This window comes from Lampetra fluviatilis, chromosome 1, assembly GCF_964198595.1.
Source record: "Lampetra fluviatilis chromosome 1, kcLamFluv1.1, whole genome shotgun sequence".
NCBI lineage: Eukaryota > Metazoa > Chordata > Hyperoartia > Petromyzontiformes > Petromyzontidae > Lampetra > Lampetra fluviatilis.
In genome coordinates, this window is record NC_136275.1 from 18,574,063 (window position 1) to 18,592,798 (window position 18,736).

Sequence of the window (18,736 nt, forward strand, 5' to 3'; positions counted from 1 at the left end):
AAACACTCCACGTCGTTTCGGCGCGCGGCACCCCCTCTGTCCCGACGCTCCCGCGCCGGCGGGCCGGACCTCGGCCCCGTTCCCCCCCGAGCAGGCCACTGGGCGGAGGCGGCCGTCAACTCCTGCAGACCCTTGTTGTCAGGAACGTAGACCGCCTTCTTAGGATCCCACCCCGTAGCACCGCCTTCAACGATGGGGCCCCCCGTCCAAGCTGACACCTGTTTCCAGCGTCGGAGATTAAATTGAGCGTCCAAGCACTTAGCCGCAGCACAGGACGTCAACTTATCATGACTGCACACTGGCATGGGGATCCCCAGGTCTCTAGACAATTCCAGCATCTTGCCCAACACAAGGGGCTCCAACAAATCCGGCTCCGTCTCAGGGTATGCTGCCATCGCCAGTTCCAGAACTGCGCCTCTGAAAGCCACCGGCGATTCATCAGGCGCCCTTTGCCGCTGAACAAATCTACGATGGGCATCGTCCGGAGGCTCGTACGCATCCGCCATTTCCTCGAAGACACCCTGCAGCGTCCTCTTCTTATCGGCCTTGATGGAGCGGAAGAACCGGACGGACTCGTCGTCGAGAAGTGTTTGTAGGACTTCCAGGGCCTCCGCGTCCGTCCATTTGGCAGAGCGTACGGCCGCTTGAAAACGGCAGGCGAATGCGCTCCAATCGCCGCCGATGGAGAATTCTTTGACCGTTGTTAAATGACGGCTGCGGGTCCTTGCTCGCCGTCCTCCGCCGATGGTGACAAGATGGTGTCACTCCGCAACGTGTGCAAGATGGCGGCGTCCCGCGGCGGAGGGCGCAAGATGGCGGCTTCCCGCGGCGGAGGGCGCAAGATGGCGGCTTCCCGCCGTTCCTCGTCGGCCACGCCCAAGATGGCGTCTTCGTGCCGCGTGGTCGAGAGGGCTGATGGCGACGGCAAGGCCCCGGCCCGCTGTTCCCCGCCGGGCCTCCCCGAAGTCGTCGCCGGCGTCACAAGGTCGCACAACTACGCCAACACCGTCTTCAGCGCCTCCAGTTGGGCCGCCACCTGTCGCCATCCGTCCTCAGCGTCCAGTCGCGTGGATGGGCCCACCGAGGCGGCCACGTCCTGCACGCCCGGACCCCCGCTCGTCCCAGCATCGCTTTCCTCCTCCATCGTCGGTAGCACCACCGCTGGAGGGAGGTCGTCGTCAGAAGATGCTGCAGAAGATGGTGCAGGGACGTTCTTCCTCCTGAGCTGTTTTGACATGCCGTTTCACTTCTGACACCAATGTAATAAAGGACTCTCTCTCAGATGTCGATCTCCGTTGTCCTTTATTGGGTTCGTAGAATCTCGTTACCACGGCGTCCTCGCTCAGGCCCGCGTCTCTCCCGACGATCTCTCCACAGCCACTCTGCTGCTCCGATATGCAGTCTCCCTGCTGCTCCGATTTGCAGTCTCCCTGCTGCTCCGATATGCAGTCTCCCTGCTGCTCTACCTTGCAGCCACACCGCTGCTCCACTCTCTAGCTTCACTGCTGCCCCGTATACAGCTAGCCTCCCACAGCCGCTTGCTCTCTGCGTCTGACACCGATGGCTGACGGTGTCGACGTCTCCCACCGCGTGGCGACCGCGCCACTCTCTCCGTCCTGCCCAGCGTGGCCTCCTCCTGTTTCACTCCGTCTCAACTCCCCCTTCCGGTTCTCCCCCTAAATCCTCTCTCCCACGTGACCCTAACTCCTCCCTCCCACGTGACCCTAACTCCTCCCTCTCCCCACGTGACCCAGACTCCGCCCCCCCTCAATCCTTGCTCGCATTACATACCCACTGTCACTCTCAACAAAGCCCCCAGCCGAACATCCTCGCGTGGAGAGAACCACGCTCCCCAGCGGTAACATTTAACCCGCCTTCACCCTCACCGTGGTCGTCCAACCACAGCAACATCCACTGACCATACACTCGGCTAGTGCAATTTCGGGTATGAGCAACAACTCAGCCATGCTCCTCCCTTACTATCCCATCAGCGATGGACACACACCAGCATCTTATAGTCTGACGCTTTATAGCCAAGGGAAGGTTCATCCCTCGGCAAGGCCAGACCCCATCAACCTCCCCACGGGCAATGTTCCCTTACACATCCAATAACGCCCTAACCCAGAGCGGAACAAGTCCGCGGCCCTTCCCGCTGGAGGACCCGCAAAGAGAATCCCCACTCCATGCTAGCCAGGTCACCCCGATCACTGGCACGTAACGGAACCTCTACTCCAGAATCCCGTGAGCTCCCGGCACACCAGATTCAGTCTGCCACCGCACAACTGAACCACGACTCCCCGAGCCATATGAGCACACGGCCCATTAATTTGAGACATACCACGGAGCGTCTCGCCTCCGGGCTGTCAGGTCAGCCATCAGCCATAGGCCGTTGTGACCACAACTCGTGCATCACCCACTCAACAATGGCAGGCATATACTGATGAAAAATTTGCCCCACCGAGTTTTTTCCCGCGCGCTCAAAATGGCGGCACCCTTCGCCAAGCGCATCCCCGCAATTTCTCGCGCGCACTCAAAATGGCGGCCCCCTGCGCAAAGCGCATCCTCGCAATACCCCGCGCACTCAAAATGGCGGGCCAACGTGCGAACACGTCGCCAGTTTTCCCCGTGCGTGCACCCCAGCTGCCCTTTGCTGGGGGTCACAACACACATCCCCCGTCACGATTTAACAACCCCCCAATGATAGGACGCACAGCCGCAGCTCGTTGCGCACAGCAGTCTTATCGGGGGAATTTTTACCCATATTTGACCAAAACACATTGCTTACACACACCAACTCGCAAAGAAACCCCTGGCCGCATGCAATCAACAGAATGAGCGACGCCACTTGGCGGCAATTTACGGCCCCATCACCCTTAACAGCAGAGCCACCAACAACGGCGTCATCGCGCGCCCTCATCGCGCGCTCTCTCTCTCAACAAGCGCAATTACCTATGAACACACACGCAATCTCGTGTGCATGAACACCCAACAACCAAAATTTTTGGGTCCCCCCCGAATTTTTACCAATTTCCGAACAGGTACGCACAATTAATAACAATCCCGAACCCAATGGTCAACCAATGCACCGCACTCCGTATCCATACAGAACAGTGTATACAGCACATGCAGTCAGCATATCGCGATCACAAGCGTACATTTCACACACAATCACAAGCAGATCTGCAGGCAACCAACACACCATTAACCCTGTCGTACCTTGCAGCAACAACAAAAATATTTTTTTTTTCCAATTAAGCACGTCACACACGGCACCTTGCAGCAACAAAAAAAAAATTCAATTAACTACGTCGCACACTGCTCCCACGGGATGTTACAGCGCGGGATACACGACACAACCGAATTAATAATTAACTTCGCCATCAAGATAACAACTCCACGCCGCAACGCACACACACTATTTGACACTGAGCAAACAAGCAGATAGCGCATCCATCGTCAACACACAACACACAGCCCGAACCGCTCACCGCATGCTCAAGATATGACAACAATCGCCCCCCCGGCACACGCTAGATGGGTGAGGTGTGTGTTAGGGCCGGGTGCATCTCGTTACGACTCGCCCGGGGCTGCAGCGAGCAGAGGACGGCAGGGTGGTAACTTGAGACGCCTCGCAGAACTCGTTCGGTGAGCGCGGCGTCCTCCCTTGACTGCTCCGGTGTCTCGCACACGAGCCAGGACGGGAGAGCTGCCGCCCCAGCAGCAGCAGCGTCGGCGTCCTCTCCTTGCGGCTCCTCCTCGCAAAACAGCAGCTCAGCAGCAGGCTGCACACCACGCGGCGCCTCCAGATGGCAGCTCACGGCCGCCTCTCCGCCGCGATGTTGAAGATGGCGGCGTCTTCCCGCCGCGGCGACGACGACAAGATGGCGGCTTCCCGCCGTTCCTCCCCGACCACACCCAAGATGGTGGCGCCCTGCCGCGTGTCGGAGAGGGCGGGAAGCGTGAGCCAGGCCCCAATGGCGGACGGCTCAGCCCCACTCGGAGGCTCACCGCTTTCAGGCCCCGATCCGGCCCCGTCGCCGGCGCCACCAGGGTGACAAAATCCAGCAGAACGGCCCGCAGCGATTCAGTTGGACCGCCACGTGGCCGCTGGAGGACGTGCGCCGGCGGCCGTTTCTTCGTCGTCGGAAGACGTAACAAGTGGGTTACGCTTTTTCAAGTTCTCGGCCCTCTTCCTCGATGTTATTTTGCCTTGAAAAAGTCCACTCTGACACCAATGTATTAAGGACTCCGTCACACGATGTTGATCTCCGTTGGTCCTTTATTGATGTTCTTCTCCTCCTCACCCCGCTGGCCTCCTCCTCGGCCCAGCGTCGTCTCTCCTTGCGCCCTGCGCACTCTGCAGCTACCCTGCTGCTCCGCCCTGCAGCCACACTGCTGCTCCGCTCTGCAGCCACACTGCTGCTCCGCTCTGCAGCCACACTGCTGCTCCACTCTGCAGCCACACTGCTGCTCCGCTCTGCAGCCACACTGCTGCTCCGTTCTGCAGCCACACTGCTGCTCCGCTCTGCAGCCACACTGCTGCTCCGCTAGCCCTGCAGCTACTCTGCTGCCTGTGCAACCTCACACCCTTTGCTAGCCCTCCGCTAGCTCTGCAGCTACTCTGCTGCTCCGTGCAACCTCGCACGCCCTGTGCGCCCCGCGCACTCCACTCTCTCTGCACCCCGCTGGCTGGCGCCGTCTGGCGAGCCCTATCAGCCTCGCGGCTGAGGGCACGGCGGCCACCCAACGTGGTCTCCCTCTTCACTCCCTCGACTGCTCCAGATGTCTTCCGGTCTCCTTCCTATAACCTCTCTCTCACGTGACCCTGACTCCTCCCTCTCCCACGTGACCCTGACTCCTCCCTCTCGGATCGTCACATCCGGCCTGCCCATTTACGCTCGCATTACATTAGTTTGGGGCCATGCAGTGGAGGTGTGTAGTGTTGGTTAGCAAGGTTTGACAGAGTTAGGAGCCGGGTGAATTCCTTGAGCACTTGAGTTCATACCGTTAGCATGCCGGGGCATGTATGTATGTTGAACTTTTTTCGCAACGTACGTAGCCAACCGTGATAATCGGAGGTGCGGGAGAAGGGTAGGCTAAAGGTGGAACTGATTTTTACCATTCAGAAAGCTGTTGTCCCCCAAGCAGAAGTATAATTTCACTGAGCCCCATGTTCCTCTAGATGTGTTACGTCTGTTGATAAAAGAAACGTAATCTGCTCCTCTAATGATGTGCGCACGCTCAAACGCGGCCCCACTTTTAAATCCACCACCGGATGAGAGCCTCCCCATGCATTGCCGTCTTTCATAGCAGTTATTTTGCCATACTTCACACTGATCAGTGCGGGTTGGAAAAGGATAGATGTTGGAGCAGAATAGAATAAAATGGATTTTACTGCAATGACCCATACTGGTAAAGTCGCCTTGCAGCAGCCTCTAACACCCGTACAATACATTATGACCTAAACAAATATCATGTTATTCAGTTTTTCACTTTTGATTTTGACTCGGGCCTTTTGACTCAGAATGCAGTATTTAGAATGATTCGTTGACCGCTTCCTATCTTCGACCCTTTGCCCCCTAGATGGACAATTACCAACAGTCGCAGCTGGCAGTTCTGTTCACCGACTATGCCGTGAAGTCGCCCGTCACGGGAAACGACCTCTCTCCTCCCCTGGCCTTCAACCTCATGTTCCAGACGTCCATTGGGCCGGGCGGGCAGACTCCCGGGTGAGGCGGCGGGCGGGAGCTCCGGAGTGACCGAGCGTTGCGACGTTGCAAATTTTCCCGCTGCTAGCGCGGCTAAGGATGCTGTTGTGGGCCGTTACCGATGCGGTAGGCCTTATGTGGCCATGAGCCGTATGAGATGTCGTGTTGTGAAGTTCTTCATTGTTCATTTTCACTGGGGCCTTTCGACTCGGAAATGTTAGCATCCCATCTGAAAATCCCATGCCATGCAGTATTTAGAATGATTCGTTAACCGCTACCTGGCTTTGACCCTTTGCCCCGAGATGGACAATTGCCAACGGTCGCAGCTGTTGGTAATACATTCCCAGTTGATAAGCCACTTTGTTGAGCTATCATTTGTCGCCAGGTCGCTTCTGAAAAAGAAATTAATACCTCGTTGAGCTTTACCTGGTAAAATCAAGAATTGTTGAGTTTTATTTGTATATTTTTTTGTGATTTGTTTACCTTTTTTATACGTTGAACTCCAATCGTGTTTTTATATTGTTTGTTTTTGTAATTTCCTGACCCCATGCCCCTACTGGACACCTGTGACAAAAGAGCTTTATATCTCATTTACACTGAGACCTCCTTTACCAGTGGCAAAATATAGTAATAGGATTTTACCCTTTCAACTGGTAAAAAAAAAAAAACTGACACCTTTATACAAGGCATCATGTTTGCAATAACCACAACACAAGCAGTCAAAATGCAAACATCATCATCAGAGTTGTTTCTTTTTGTTTGCATTTTGACTGCTTGTGTTGTGGTTATTGCAAACATGATGCCTTGTATAAAGGTGTCAGTTTTTTTTTTGTACCAGTTGAAAGGGTAAAATCCTATTACTATAGCTTTATATCTCATCGTATTCCTTCAGTATAAATAAATATTCTGATTCCGAAATCGCGCCACCAAGGTTTCCCCGCGACCCGCTCTATCCTGTAAGAGTGACGACCTGTCGACTGATGAGGCACAGCGACGATGAGGGAGACCCCCGTTGCACGCCGTGCGAGTGACGCCGACGTGCGGCGCGTTCCACCCATAGGTACCTGCGGCCCGAGACGGCCCAGGGCATCTTCCTTAACTACAAGCGGCTGCTGGAGTTCAACCAGGGCAAGCTGCCCTTCGCTGCCGCGCAGATCGGAAACTCCTTCCGCAACGAGATCTCTCCACGCTCCGGGCTCATCCGTGTCAGGTGCGGTGCCCATGCCACTCTCCGAGCACGCAAACCGCAACCCGACTTGAATGCTGCCATGGTCGCCTAGCAACGCGCGGAGAGATGGTTCTGCAGTTTACCGTACCTGTTCATTTTTTCGTCCTTCCCCTTTACCTCCGATGAGCACGGTTGGCTACGTACGGTGTGAAAAGATGTTCAGCATGCGTGCATACATAAGGGGTGAGGGAACCTGTCTTAGAAGACTTTATCGCGGAGATGGGGCTACGAAATCGGATCGTGGGCAGGAGCTAAGTGGATCATTGTGTCACTGGCGACAGCTCCGGGAGGCCGGCTGTGGATAGGTCATGGCTGATGTAAGAGTTGGTGTTGTGCAACTCGGTAGAGGTTTGTAACTAAAGACCGTTGGACTGAGCATGCGTAGAGCTTGGTCAGGGGTGGCCCTAGCCTCTGCTCGCATGGAGGTTTTGTGACACGTGTGTTGTGTAACCTGACAGAGCCATGCTGACGAAAGTAGGGCGGTGTACGAGTTCTTCTAATGCGTCATCGCGACACAACTGTTTCTTTCACTAAGATTGACTTGCAGTCCGATGCTGCGTCTTTCAACTGAGAGCTTATAGTCAGACCGTGGCCTTCCTTTCCTAACCGCCCCCCCCCCCTCCCTGAGTTACAATTGCCGCTGCGGCTTCATCGAGAGTCGCTGTGGTTTACGCAGGGAGTTCACGATGGCAGAGATCGAGCACTTTGTGGACCCCACCGAGAAGCATCACCCCAAGTTTGAGAACATGGCTGACCTGGAGCTGTCCCTCTACTCGGGACAAGCGCAGACGAGCGGGCGCTCGCCGCAGCGCATGCGCCTCGGCGACGCCGTGCAGCAGGTGCCAATTGTTGTGCCATAGTGACGAGGAAAATCGCACGCACCGCACCTCATGCACTGTGCTACTCGGTGCGGCGCGAGTACTGAACGGCACTCGTCGCCGGTGTTGTGATTGCCGACGAGAACTGGAAAGCGTGCCGGAATCTCTGTGTTTTGTCAACGGGAGCTAGAAGGAGAATGACGTGTGTTTTGGCGGAACTATAGTCGAAGTGGAATGGTGGGAAGTCTACCCATGCGTGGTGAATGGGATGAGAACGTAATCCAAAATCGGTCCAGAGTCGAGGTTAACTTAACCTTGTACTGTACAAAGTCCGTACAATTTGTCTGACTTTTTGGTATTGGGAAATATATTTAAAAACGCCTCCATATTGTCTTGCACTAAAATTAGGTCAGGCTTACTCAACCTTTATTATAAATAAATCTGTTTAGAAATAGGTTGAACTCCTTTTGATTGCTTGCTCAAAGATTCTACAACTACATGATGTTTTCACTCGGAAGTGAACTCGTAATATATTCTTTAATATGAAGAATAGAACACGAACTGGATGTATCCTATTATAATTACGACGCAATTCACGTAAACACTTGCCCCTCGCCTCCAACGTGCTCCGTCCGAGCACGGCTTGCACATGACGGCAAGCAGTGCGGTCGCGTGTCGACACGAGGAGTTGTCGTGCAAATGCCGCTTGATCCCCCTTGACAAGCGTGCGCTCGTGCGTGCACCTGTGCAGGGCATCATAAACAACACGGTGCTCGGGTACTTCATCGGCCGCATCTACCAGTTCCTGGTGAAGGTCGGCGTCAAGGACGAGCACCTCCGCTTCCGCCAGCATATGGACAATGAGATGGCGCACTATGCCTGCGACTGCTGGGACGCCGAGACGAAGACCTCATACGTGCGTGCCCAGACTTGCGTAACGCACGTGCTTTCTAAATGACGTGCGGGTGTAGAGCCCCGAATCGTTTTGACCAGGGGTGAGGGGTGTACAGCCTGTGGGCCCGATATGGCCCGTGGCTTAATGTCATAATGCCTGCAGCCACACGAGGTGTTACCGCTTCGAAACGGCCGGCATGCTTTTGTCCATCACTGAAACATTAGCTGCACTAATGGAGTACTAGAGGGGGAACATTTTTTGATCTGACCAGACTCTGTTTCAAGTTTTAACGCACTCAAGTCACTTCTGCCACCGCAAGGAGCTCTTCGCACTTGGTCGACACACCCATTATTATTATTTCCCCCCCCCCCCCCATTTTTGGACGATGCTAAGGTGTCAATGCGGTTCCCGCCAAAAGTATTTGAAAGTCCTTTTTAATCCCACGGTAGGGGTAGGTAAAGGGATTCCCCAACCCTGGTATAAACGCTCAACACGGTGACTCCGTGGGTGGACAGGTGGACTGCGGCATAAGTCTGCGTGGAGTGCGGCATAAGTCTGCGTGTGTCGACACGCACTTCTTCGGTGGGTGTTTTAGTAAATGTAATGGCGCATGTGTGGCTGGCCGATTGACGGCACGCGCTGGCGGTGCGGTGACGCCGCGCGCTGCGTGTGTCGTCTCACCAGGGATGGATCGAGGTGGTGGGCTGCGCCGACCGCTCATGCTTTGACCTCCAGTGCCACTCCCGTGCTACCAAAGTGCCACTGGTGGCCGAGAAGCCTCTCAAAGAGCCCATATCCTTCACGGCGCTGGTGGTGGGGGGGGGGGAGGTGCGGGGGTTGTTATTATATGAGAGGTCAATTCTAGATTTGAAGCTTTCGTGACTGCAAGGAATCATATTCTTAGGTTTTTTTCGGTAAAGTCACGTAGGTAAAACATCAAAATTAATGAAAATAAAATAAAACAAAAATCACGACGTTTCGGAGGCAACACAAGTCTCCGTCATCAGGTGGGACCGTCACAGCCGAATTAGCTAATTCGGCTGTGACGGTCCCACCTGATGACGGAGACTTGTGTTGCCTCCGAAACGTCGTGATTTTTGTTTTATTTTATTTTCATTAATTTTGATGTTTTACCTATGTGACTTTACCGAAAAAACCTAAGAATATGAGAGGTCAACTTTACGTTCCATTGGAAGACATCTCTCCGATGCGTTTTTTGGTTCGGCGTGATGTCTGACGTTTAGCTTCATGTGCTGGGAGCGGTAGAGCACAATCGCGACAATCCTATTTAAGGGGGATGTTAACTTTGTGAAGCCGTCCTTGATATGAACGCGTGGTTAGGTCCGCGTTGACAGGCTTACTCGCATTTAACACAGCACGTAGAGTGACCCCCATTGAGAAAAGCCCATGATGGGAGAGGCCGTGTTGAAGGGTAGGAATTGCTATCCTTGACCGATCAGCTCACAAGGTGGTGGAGGTGGTGCAGCTGGAAGCTAACAAGGGCATCGTTGGAAAGGCCTTCAAGAAAGATGCACGGCTGGTGAACAAGTTTCTGGAAGATTGCGACAGCTTCTATATCGAATCGGTGGAGAAGCAGCTTGCAGAGAAGGGGTAAGAGCAGTTGCTCGGTGAACAAAGTTCATCAACGGCCAAGTAATGTGTATAACATAGCATTAATAAGTATCGGATGCTAACTAATAACAGGATCACAGAATGCATCGCGAGGTGTGATCATCTTGCGGAGTATACATGTTCTGTCTGGCTCTGCTGCCTATTGATATGTATTGGCGAACACCTGTGATCCAGCGCTTTGGTGGCAAAGTTTGGTGGATCGCCTAAATATGAGAAACATCAAAATCTATTGGGATGAAAAGTGGCCACTGGCAGACCAGCAAAAATCCATCTGCGTGGGCCTTTAAGTGTTACCCCCTTTATAACTCCAAGAATTCCTTTTTGCTCCCATGTTCTAAAAACACGTTCAAGGAATTGGCCAAACATCCTGGTATAGGACAATCCTGAAAAATCGTTGTTGATGCTTTTTGGAACAAATATTTTATAATAATCCAGACAATCCCCACCACTGGACACAGCACGGGAAGGCTTTCATCCAAACGAATACATTTTAACGTCGCACTCATTTTACACAAAGTGCTTGCTACAAATTAACCAAAATACCTCGCTGATCTTGTCAAGGAGCATAAACCATCACACAAACTCTGGTCATCCTCGCAGTGGCTTTTGACTTATCATCGAATAAAGACGGTCACTGCATCGAGCGCTTTCAGATGCACTTCTGCGGCCGTCTGGAACGCTCTTCCGATATTAGGAAGTCACTGGAGCTAGAACTGCTGTTTGTGTTTAGTTTGTTGTCCTTCCCCCGCACCTCCGTTGAGCACGGTTGGCTTTGTACAGTGCAAAACTATCTCTGTTCGATGGCTAGCCAAAAATAAAAACCGGAAACGCATCGCAGGGCCATACAACAATAGCAACCACTTACATATTAAATAATCGTGAATGCTTGATCTCCCCGTTCTCGCAGAGAGTTCAGCTTTGAGGTGGAAGGGAAGAGCTTCACTCTTTCAAAGGACATGGTGACTGTCAAGCGTTTTCAGAAGACACTCTTCGGTGAGTGGCGGCAGTGAGGTTCTTGTGTGCGTCTCTGGCTGGCGTTGTAATCCGTCAGATGTCAGCGTCCTTGGTTGGGGAAGTGGAGTTGCGGGGTTCTGACGTGAGAGGCATGTTCGGTCACAGTCGCCGTGACCAAATCAGCCAGAATGCTCCTGATGTCATCAGATCCGAAGCCAAGCAGGATTTTGCCTGCATAAATGCTCGGATGGGACACCACCATGCACACCGGGTTGTCATGAGCAGCTGTGTCGCTGTGCTACGTGGCGATCAGCAGAGGGCAGTGCAGTCCATTGTTGTACTGTGCTTGTGCTCCCGTATATCTATGCTCCCCACCTTCAATCCACACTGATAAACATAGTAAAGCATTTCAAAATAACCCCTATAACCCACAACTTACCTCAGTGGGTGAAGCCACAGGACAATCGTCGCCACCTACTGTGAAACCCCTGCAGACTATAGTGCTTGAAACATGGCACCTTTGTGATCCCGCATCTCCGATTTGCATGGTTGTCTATGTACGGTTTGAAAGAAGTTCAACATACATACATGACAGGAATGGCACAAATACCAAATGTTCTCATGATTTGATGCTTTGTTGAAAACGCGCCTTGGGCAGCGGTTTTTAAAGGGCACGCGTCTAAGCTCGTTGCTGCTTTCTTCCCCCAGTGGAGGAGGTGGTGCCCAACGTGATTGAGCCATCGTTTGGAATCGGCCGCATCATGTACACCATCCTGGAGCACAGCTTCCGCGTGCGGGAGGGTGACGAACAGCGGACGGTACGTGTCTCCGATTAGCACGGTTGGCTACGTACCGTGGCGAAAGATGTTCAACATGCATAAGTGTGCATGTATACACCAAATATAACCGTAAATTGCGAAGAATACAAAACCTCATAGAACAATGACTGTGACGATAGCTTCGAACCTTGTAAAGCTGGAAATGTATCACCTGGCGCCGTTGCAGCCAAGAATCGAAGTGCTGAACGAGTTTCCGTTCCACCAGAGGTGCAGACAGAGCTGGGGGGGTACCGCGGTCGGCGAGATGTTAACTTTATCACCTGGTAAGCAGTAGGTCGTGGGTTCGATCCCGACCCTGACGCCTGCATATTTGGAGTTTGCATGTTCTCCCCGTGTTTGCGTGGATTTTTCCCTCCACATTTAGAATCGACGTGCATTAGTATTTGGCTGCTGTCAATTTGTACATGAAAAGCCACTTGATTAAGCTATAATTTGTGGCTGGTCGCTTCTGAAAAAGAGCTATTTCGCTCAGTGGGCCTGACCTGGTGAAAAAAATTACGTCGTTTAATAGTTACATTTTTTAATAGTTTGATGTTGCCCCCCCCACCCCCCAACCAACCCCATGTGCCCTCCTTGTTCCTTGCAGTATTTCTCCTTCCCGCCCACCGTCGCTCCCTACAAGTGCTCCGTGCTGCCTCTCAGCCAGAACCCGGAGTTTGCGCCCTTCGTCAAGATGCTGTGTGAGTGGGCGTGTGCTGCGCCGCGCGGGCCTGGTCATGTGGGTGGCCACCCCGAGCACACAGGCACCATCGCGCTGGATTGCACGCACGCATGCCTGCGCATTTGTGTTGTGAGCGACGCCGCGCCTGCGCATGTGGCGTCGATAGCCTGCAGGTGGCTCTCATGTCCATGTTAACAATTCACTTTGGCACCGTACATACAGAGGAATGAAGTTATATTAAACCGAATTAATAAACGTCACTAGAGTGGGACGGTGGCGCAGTGTTTTGCGCACTGCGCTATGAACCTGGTGACCTGAGTTCAGTTCCCAGCCACGGCTAACATCAGTGGCGAGTGATATCTGGACCGGTCCTTAGCCTCCATCCCGATACCAATTGGCACCGACCAGCCTGGTAAAGTACGAGCAACAAACCCCCGCAACTGACGCCGCGTGGGGAGGCCGTCATCCAGCAGTGGATTGACCAAAGGCTTGTCAATTATTATTATTAAGATACTTGATGGTAATTTGGAAAGAATAAGATCAGAATTTAAATGTTTTTTCAGACATTAATAACGCTTTACAGGAACCATTATTAGTGGTCCATTCGTAGACCAAACGTTCACTCAAATTGTAGTCCCTTTGCCGCACCTGCAGTGCTTTAATTACACAGTCGTTACCTAATGACTGTTTAATCAGCAGGGGGAAAGAGAGGGGGGGGGAGGACAGTGTATGTATTTTTAAATTCTTTCGCACCGTACATAGCCCAACCGTGCTAATCGGAGGTGCAACAGGTGTGTCACACACGTGTGACGAATGAGACTGTCACCCGCGTGAGACGTGGGACACTGCCCACTTCCCCCTCTTTGGTCTCGACGAATCAATTGTCAGGTGACGAGACAAAAGATCCCCCGTATAGCCTTAACAGACTATTGGGGCAAGTGCTGTTAGCAAGCACCTATGAAGGCCGGCACTGCACACGAGGAGGATATGGTTGGTCAACACCACACTTTTGTCTTCTCAGCGGCGATGTTTACACACCGCACCAGGTACTAGTTTGAAGCCGAGTCGACCTAGGGGAGGCTCGGGACCGGTTCAGATCATCGTCACTGGTGTTGGTCAAGAGTGGGAATTAAACTCGGCTCACCGGATTTATCGCGCAGCAGCACGCTGTAACTGCTACACTACCGCTCCCCAAACGCGTGACATGCCATACGTGACACGCACCACGCGTGACGCACACCCCCTTACGCGTGATGCGCGTGCCGTCTTGCCCGCAGCGGAGGCGCTGACGCGGAACGGAGTGTCGCACAAGGTGGACGACTCGTCGGGGTCGATCGGGCGCCGCTACGCGCGCACCGACGAGATCGGAATCTCGTTCGGCATCACCGTCGACTTCGACACCGTCAACCGGCAGCCGCACACCGCCACGCTGCGCGAGCACGACTCCATGCGCCAGATTCGCGCCGAGGTGAGTGCGTGGTCAGGGGCTCCTGATTTTGTCAAAGGAAGGCAAGGGATGAAGGTTAAATGGTTCTTGTCGTCGTCATCTTAAGCCATCGTCGATCGTCGCCGGCTATGGATGAATAATTCTCCAATTTGTTGCCCACATTTTTTGTTTTACAGTCTTATAACCCGAGAAGTTATTAACGAGTCTGAGATTTGCTGATGTCTTAGCGTCCACTGTAAATCAACCGCACGAAATGATACTTTGTTCGAAGGCTGCATAATGAGACAAATTGATCTACCTTGTACAAAACTAATAATGCGTTGTTGCTGATAATTACTTAAGCGTGATAAATTAATAGACCAGAGTGTTTCGCCACGTTAAAAAGGCATTCACTCCATAGTTCTTGTAAATTCCCGGGCTGTGCGACAAGTTTTAGCTTCATTGATACAAACAAGGGTCTTTAAAGTTACTATCGGTCGTGTAATAATGCTGTTCTTTGGCATCGGAACACCATTATTACACGACTGCCTTTTATTGAACAAGTTGCAATGTTGCGTATGACACAAGTGGGCAGTGTATCGGGTCGTCTGGGCCATGTTACTCCACCCGTGCCGCTCACCTCCCCTGTCCCGTTACACACCCCACTCGTGTTGACTTCCCACTTATCCAAACGATGTCGTCAAACTGCCAAACCCTTCACCACCTCATGCCCACCTCTTCCTACTTCCGTGACAAAAAAAAAAAACCTACGACTGACCCTGCATCCACCTCCTCCGGGGCTCCACTCCGCACCCTATCCCCTCCGATCCACACATCTCCCCCCCCCCCCCCCGTCATCTCTGTGTCCTCCTACCCCTCTCCTGGATCAGGTGGACGAGCTGCCGGGCCTGGTGCGGGACCTGTCCAACGGTGTACTCGCATGGGCCGAGGTGGAGGCCCGCCACCCGCTTTTCGAGGGCCAGGAGACGGGCAAGAAGGATGTGGAGGAGTGAGAGGGCATGGGGGGGGGGCACAGCAGCAGCTTCCTCCTCGGGCGCCCGCTCGTTGTCACGTTCAGCCACTCCGCCGCCCCCCCCCGCGCTTCCTCTCGCCCCAGCCCCGTAGCGGGACCTTGTTTACAAGGGATGACCGATAAACAACTCAGGGGGACGCACGACACGGTCAACGTTAAACAAACTTCAAACGATTAAGCGCCGAACGCATTGAGTAATGACGTTGTCTGCCTTTGTCTATCATGCATATTGTGTTCTCTTACTCGTGTATATGAAAAATTCGACTTTTAATTTTGCTCAATTGCGTCGCCTATTGCAAGCCATCACATCTGCATTGACGACGCAAAATTGTGGCAACGTGCAAACAAATATGCTTATTTCGTTGTCAGCATTTTTACAGTTGTGGCATCACGGTGGCACAAGGTATTATCTCCCTCACCTGGTATGCAGGAAGTCATGGATTCGATCCTGACCCTGGCAATGCCTGTTGTGGTATGTTTGGAGTTTGCCTGTTTTACCCGTGGTCGCATGTTTCTTTCTCTGGTTCCCCCAGTTTTTCCCTCCACGTTTAGAATGGACATGCGTTTAGAGTGTTTGGCTGCTTCTATGAATTTCCACATGATGAATAGTCACTTTGTTGAGCTATCATTTGTGGCCAGGTTGCTTCTGAAAAAGAGCTAATAGCTCAGTGGGCCTTACCTGGTAAAATAAAAAGTGTTAGTAAATGATTGTTCAGTTGTGTCCCTGCTGTTGTGCCATCAGCAGGGGTGGGGGGTGGGCTTAGACTCTGCTAGCCCCCACACCCAACGCTTGCATGGCTGTCTCGCACTTTTGTTGACGTGACCGTGGTTTTCCTGCCAGGGCCTTGGCCAACCGCGGGTGCAAGCGACCTTTCTCGTGTGTTCCGTCGCCACGTGAAATTCCCTTGGTGAAAAAAATCCCCCGTCCCGCCTCTCGCGCGAATTTCAAAATAATACTTTTACGTTATTCTTTTTAGTGGAGTGGGGGGGGGGGGAAATTATGCCATCAACAATTCCCTTCACGTTTGTGCATCGCATTGTTAATTTGCGTTTAAATGACTTTGTGTTTTTAGGAAGGAAATTGATTGGTGTCTCGTGGGGAGATGGTTGAAAGTGCAATGTCGACAGGTCTGTGTGCTGCCATTTTTGACCTCCGCCTCTTTGCTCCGTGTATCAAAAGCGCTCCGTTTCCTGCTGGTTTAAATCTCGGGCACGCACAATTATTTGGGCTCATTCCATTTTATGCCGATTGTTCATAAATAAATGGCACGTGGTTTGCTCGGGCTGCTGTCGCCGTGTTTGAGAATCGATCGTTTTCGTGAACACAAGTCCCGCCGTCCATGTAAGAAACTTTCAGTAATTTTGGATATAATTCTGCACCGGGTTGTCAAACATCTGTCAAATAGGGAAACCTTTACATTTAAATGGTAGAAGGCTGATGACCCTCATTCTTGGCAACTTCCACCCTCTGCATATTCTAACATTGCTGGTTTAGAGGGCCGGTTTGCATGTCCTGTTGTGTAGACTGCTCATGGCTTTTAACACACTGGTCAGAATCGCTGGTGATTGCATTTACTCTGAACTTGAGTTCACTTGGATTTTTAGAAGCGATCGCATCCACAAGCCGAGTGGGACGCTACAGCAGTTTAGGGGTCATGCAACTCGCCCTCAGGTCACAAGGTCCACTGCAGAATCGAGGGTATTTTTTGACGCTTCATGATTAAGGTTGGAAACATTAGTTGTGTCCGCCCGGAACAGAGGAACATAACGCATGAAGATGATGCAATACTATTGAGACGTCGTATAAAGCAGTGTTGCTAATAAGAGCTCTGCAGAAAACTGCCCAAACTAATCAAAGAGATGCCCTCTCACTCCCTGGCAGAGGCTCCGTTCGAGGCCCATTAGCTCATGGGGGGGGGGGGGGGGGTGTCTGAATGGATTGCGTCCTTCGCCTGTGGCGTGAGCGCAATCATTCGTATCTGTAAATACTTCTAAGGACAAAGGATGTTGTAAAGCATTGCAGAACCCATGCATATGCATGTTTTTTCTTCACTGTTACAATATTAGTAACTAGGCCTCGGCAAGGTAAGGTAAATTACCCTTTTTACCGGGTAAAAGGGTAAAGGTGTCTACATGCCAAGGGGTAAGGTAAAGGGTAGGTAAAGGTAGCTCGGAAAAATTATAATATAAACAATGTATTATTACACTTGTTTAGCCAGGAAAGCCTCACTGAGCCTAAAGGTTTTTGTAGGGTCCTGCCAAGTGTTTGCAGTAGGGGGCGATGTTGCTACACCTAATCGGACGATAGGAAAGGAGAGTTTGAGGCCGAGTTCTAGGCTTTAGGCCTAGCTGTAGGCTTTAGGCCGCTGTGAGTTAATTTTTAATTTAAATGTTTTAATTATTTATGTAAAAGCTTTAAATTGAAATGTTTCTATTTAAAAACATCAGGGAATGTAACATTGTTAAACATTAACTCCCTTTCACACACGCGGGGGTACGATACGAAGGGAGAGTTTGAGGCCTAGTTCTAGGCTTTAGGCCTAGCTGTAGGCTTGAGGCTGCTGTGAGTTAATTTTAATTTAAATGTTTTAATTAAAATCTATCTAAGGGAATGTAACACTTGTTTTGCCAGGAAAGCGTCACTGAGTCTAAAGGTTTTTTTAATTAAAAAGCTATCTCAGGGAATTATAAGGGAATGTTACACTTGTTTAGCCAGGAAAGCGTCACTGAGTCTAAAGGTTTTTGTAGGGTCCTGCCAAGTGTTTGCAGTAGGGGGCGATGTTGCTACACGGACGGACGGATGGACGGACGATATAATATATTGTAGGCTGGTTCACTTCGTTCCTACCAATAAAACAAACGTCATTAAAAACACGCTTTTATGAAATGTACTAGTAATGGAAGAACTCCACGACTCCAGAAAGTGGCCCCGAAACTTGCCGTAACGTAAGGGGGCCGTGGCCAATTGCAGCCAACGTCAGTTGAGCGTGGACAATTAGACCCAAGCCGAAACAACATTTACAAAAGGATGTTTTAAAAAATATATATTTTTATGATAGAATATAGTATTGCCATCAGTATGACCTAAGTATACAAAGTTTGCAGTCGATACCACATTAGGAAGTGGGTAAAAATTGAGTTTCAAGATTTGAGGATACAACAACAATAATAACAACAGACAGTGCGTTAAAAGAAAGCGTGTAAAATTGGAATCATCGAGAGTATTCTCTGATTAAAGCACTCTACCTATAGCATTTACCGTTATAAACCTTGTTCATGTGTAGTAGTTCCCTAGTAATTACCCTGTAATCGGGTAATTTGTATGGGGTAAGGGTAAAAGGTAGGGTAAAGGTAAGCTCGTTGCTTTTTACCTTACCTGCTAAAGGGTTAAAGGTAGGGTAGAGTGATTGTATTGTGGTAAGGTAAAAGGTAGGGTAAAGGTAGGCTCGTCGTTTTTACCTTAACTTGCCGAGGCCTATTAGTAACCCACCACACCCTGCGAGCTTTTGAAGCATGCATCAATAAACGCTTAATATGTTTAA

At 51.5% G+C, this 18,736-nt stretch overlaps 1 protein-coding gene across 1 annotated transcript in view; it reads left to right on the forward strand.

The window, feature by feature from the left end:
* GARS1 (glycyl-tRNA synthetase 1) overlaps positions 1-16,477 on the forward strand; it is a 28,391-nt gene extending 11,914 nt beyond the window's left edge. Inside the window, exons 7-17 of the mRNA XM_078858359.1 lie at positions 5,584-5,729; positions 6,769-6,918; positions 7,613-7,775; positions 8,506-8,670; positions 9,334-9,440; positions 10,114-10,260; positions 11,189-11,274; positions 11,944-12,053; positions 12,661-12,754; positions 14,013-14,203; positions 15,052-16,477. Coding sequence (XP_078714485.1) covers positions 5,584-5,729; positions 6,769-6,918; positions 7,613-7,775; positions 8,506-8,670; positions 9,334-9,440; positions 10,114-10,260; positions 11,189-11,274; positions 11,944-12,053; positions 12,661-12,754; positions 14,013-14,203; positions 15,052-15,174 — 1,482 coding nt within the window. The 3' untranslated portion in view covers positions 15,175-16,477. The remainder of the gene's footprint in view (positions 1-5,583; positions 5,730-6,768; positions 6,919-7,612; positions 7,776-8,505; positions 8,671-9,333; positions 9,441-10,113; positions 10,261-11,188; positions 11,275-11,943; positions 12,054-12,660; positions 12,755-14,012; positions 14,204-15,051) is intronic.
* The last annotated feature ends 2,259 nt before the right edge of the window (positions 16,478-18,736 follow it).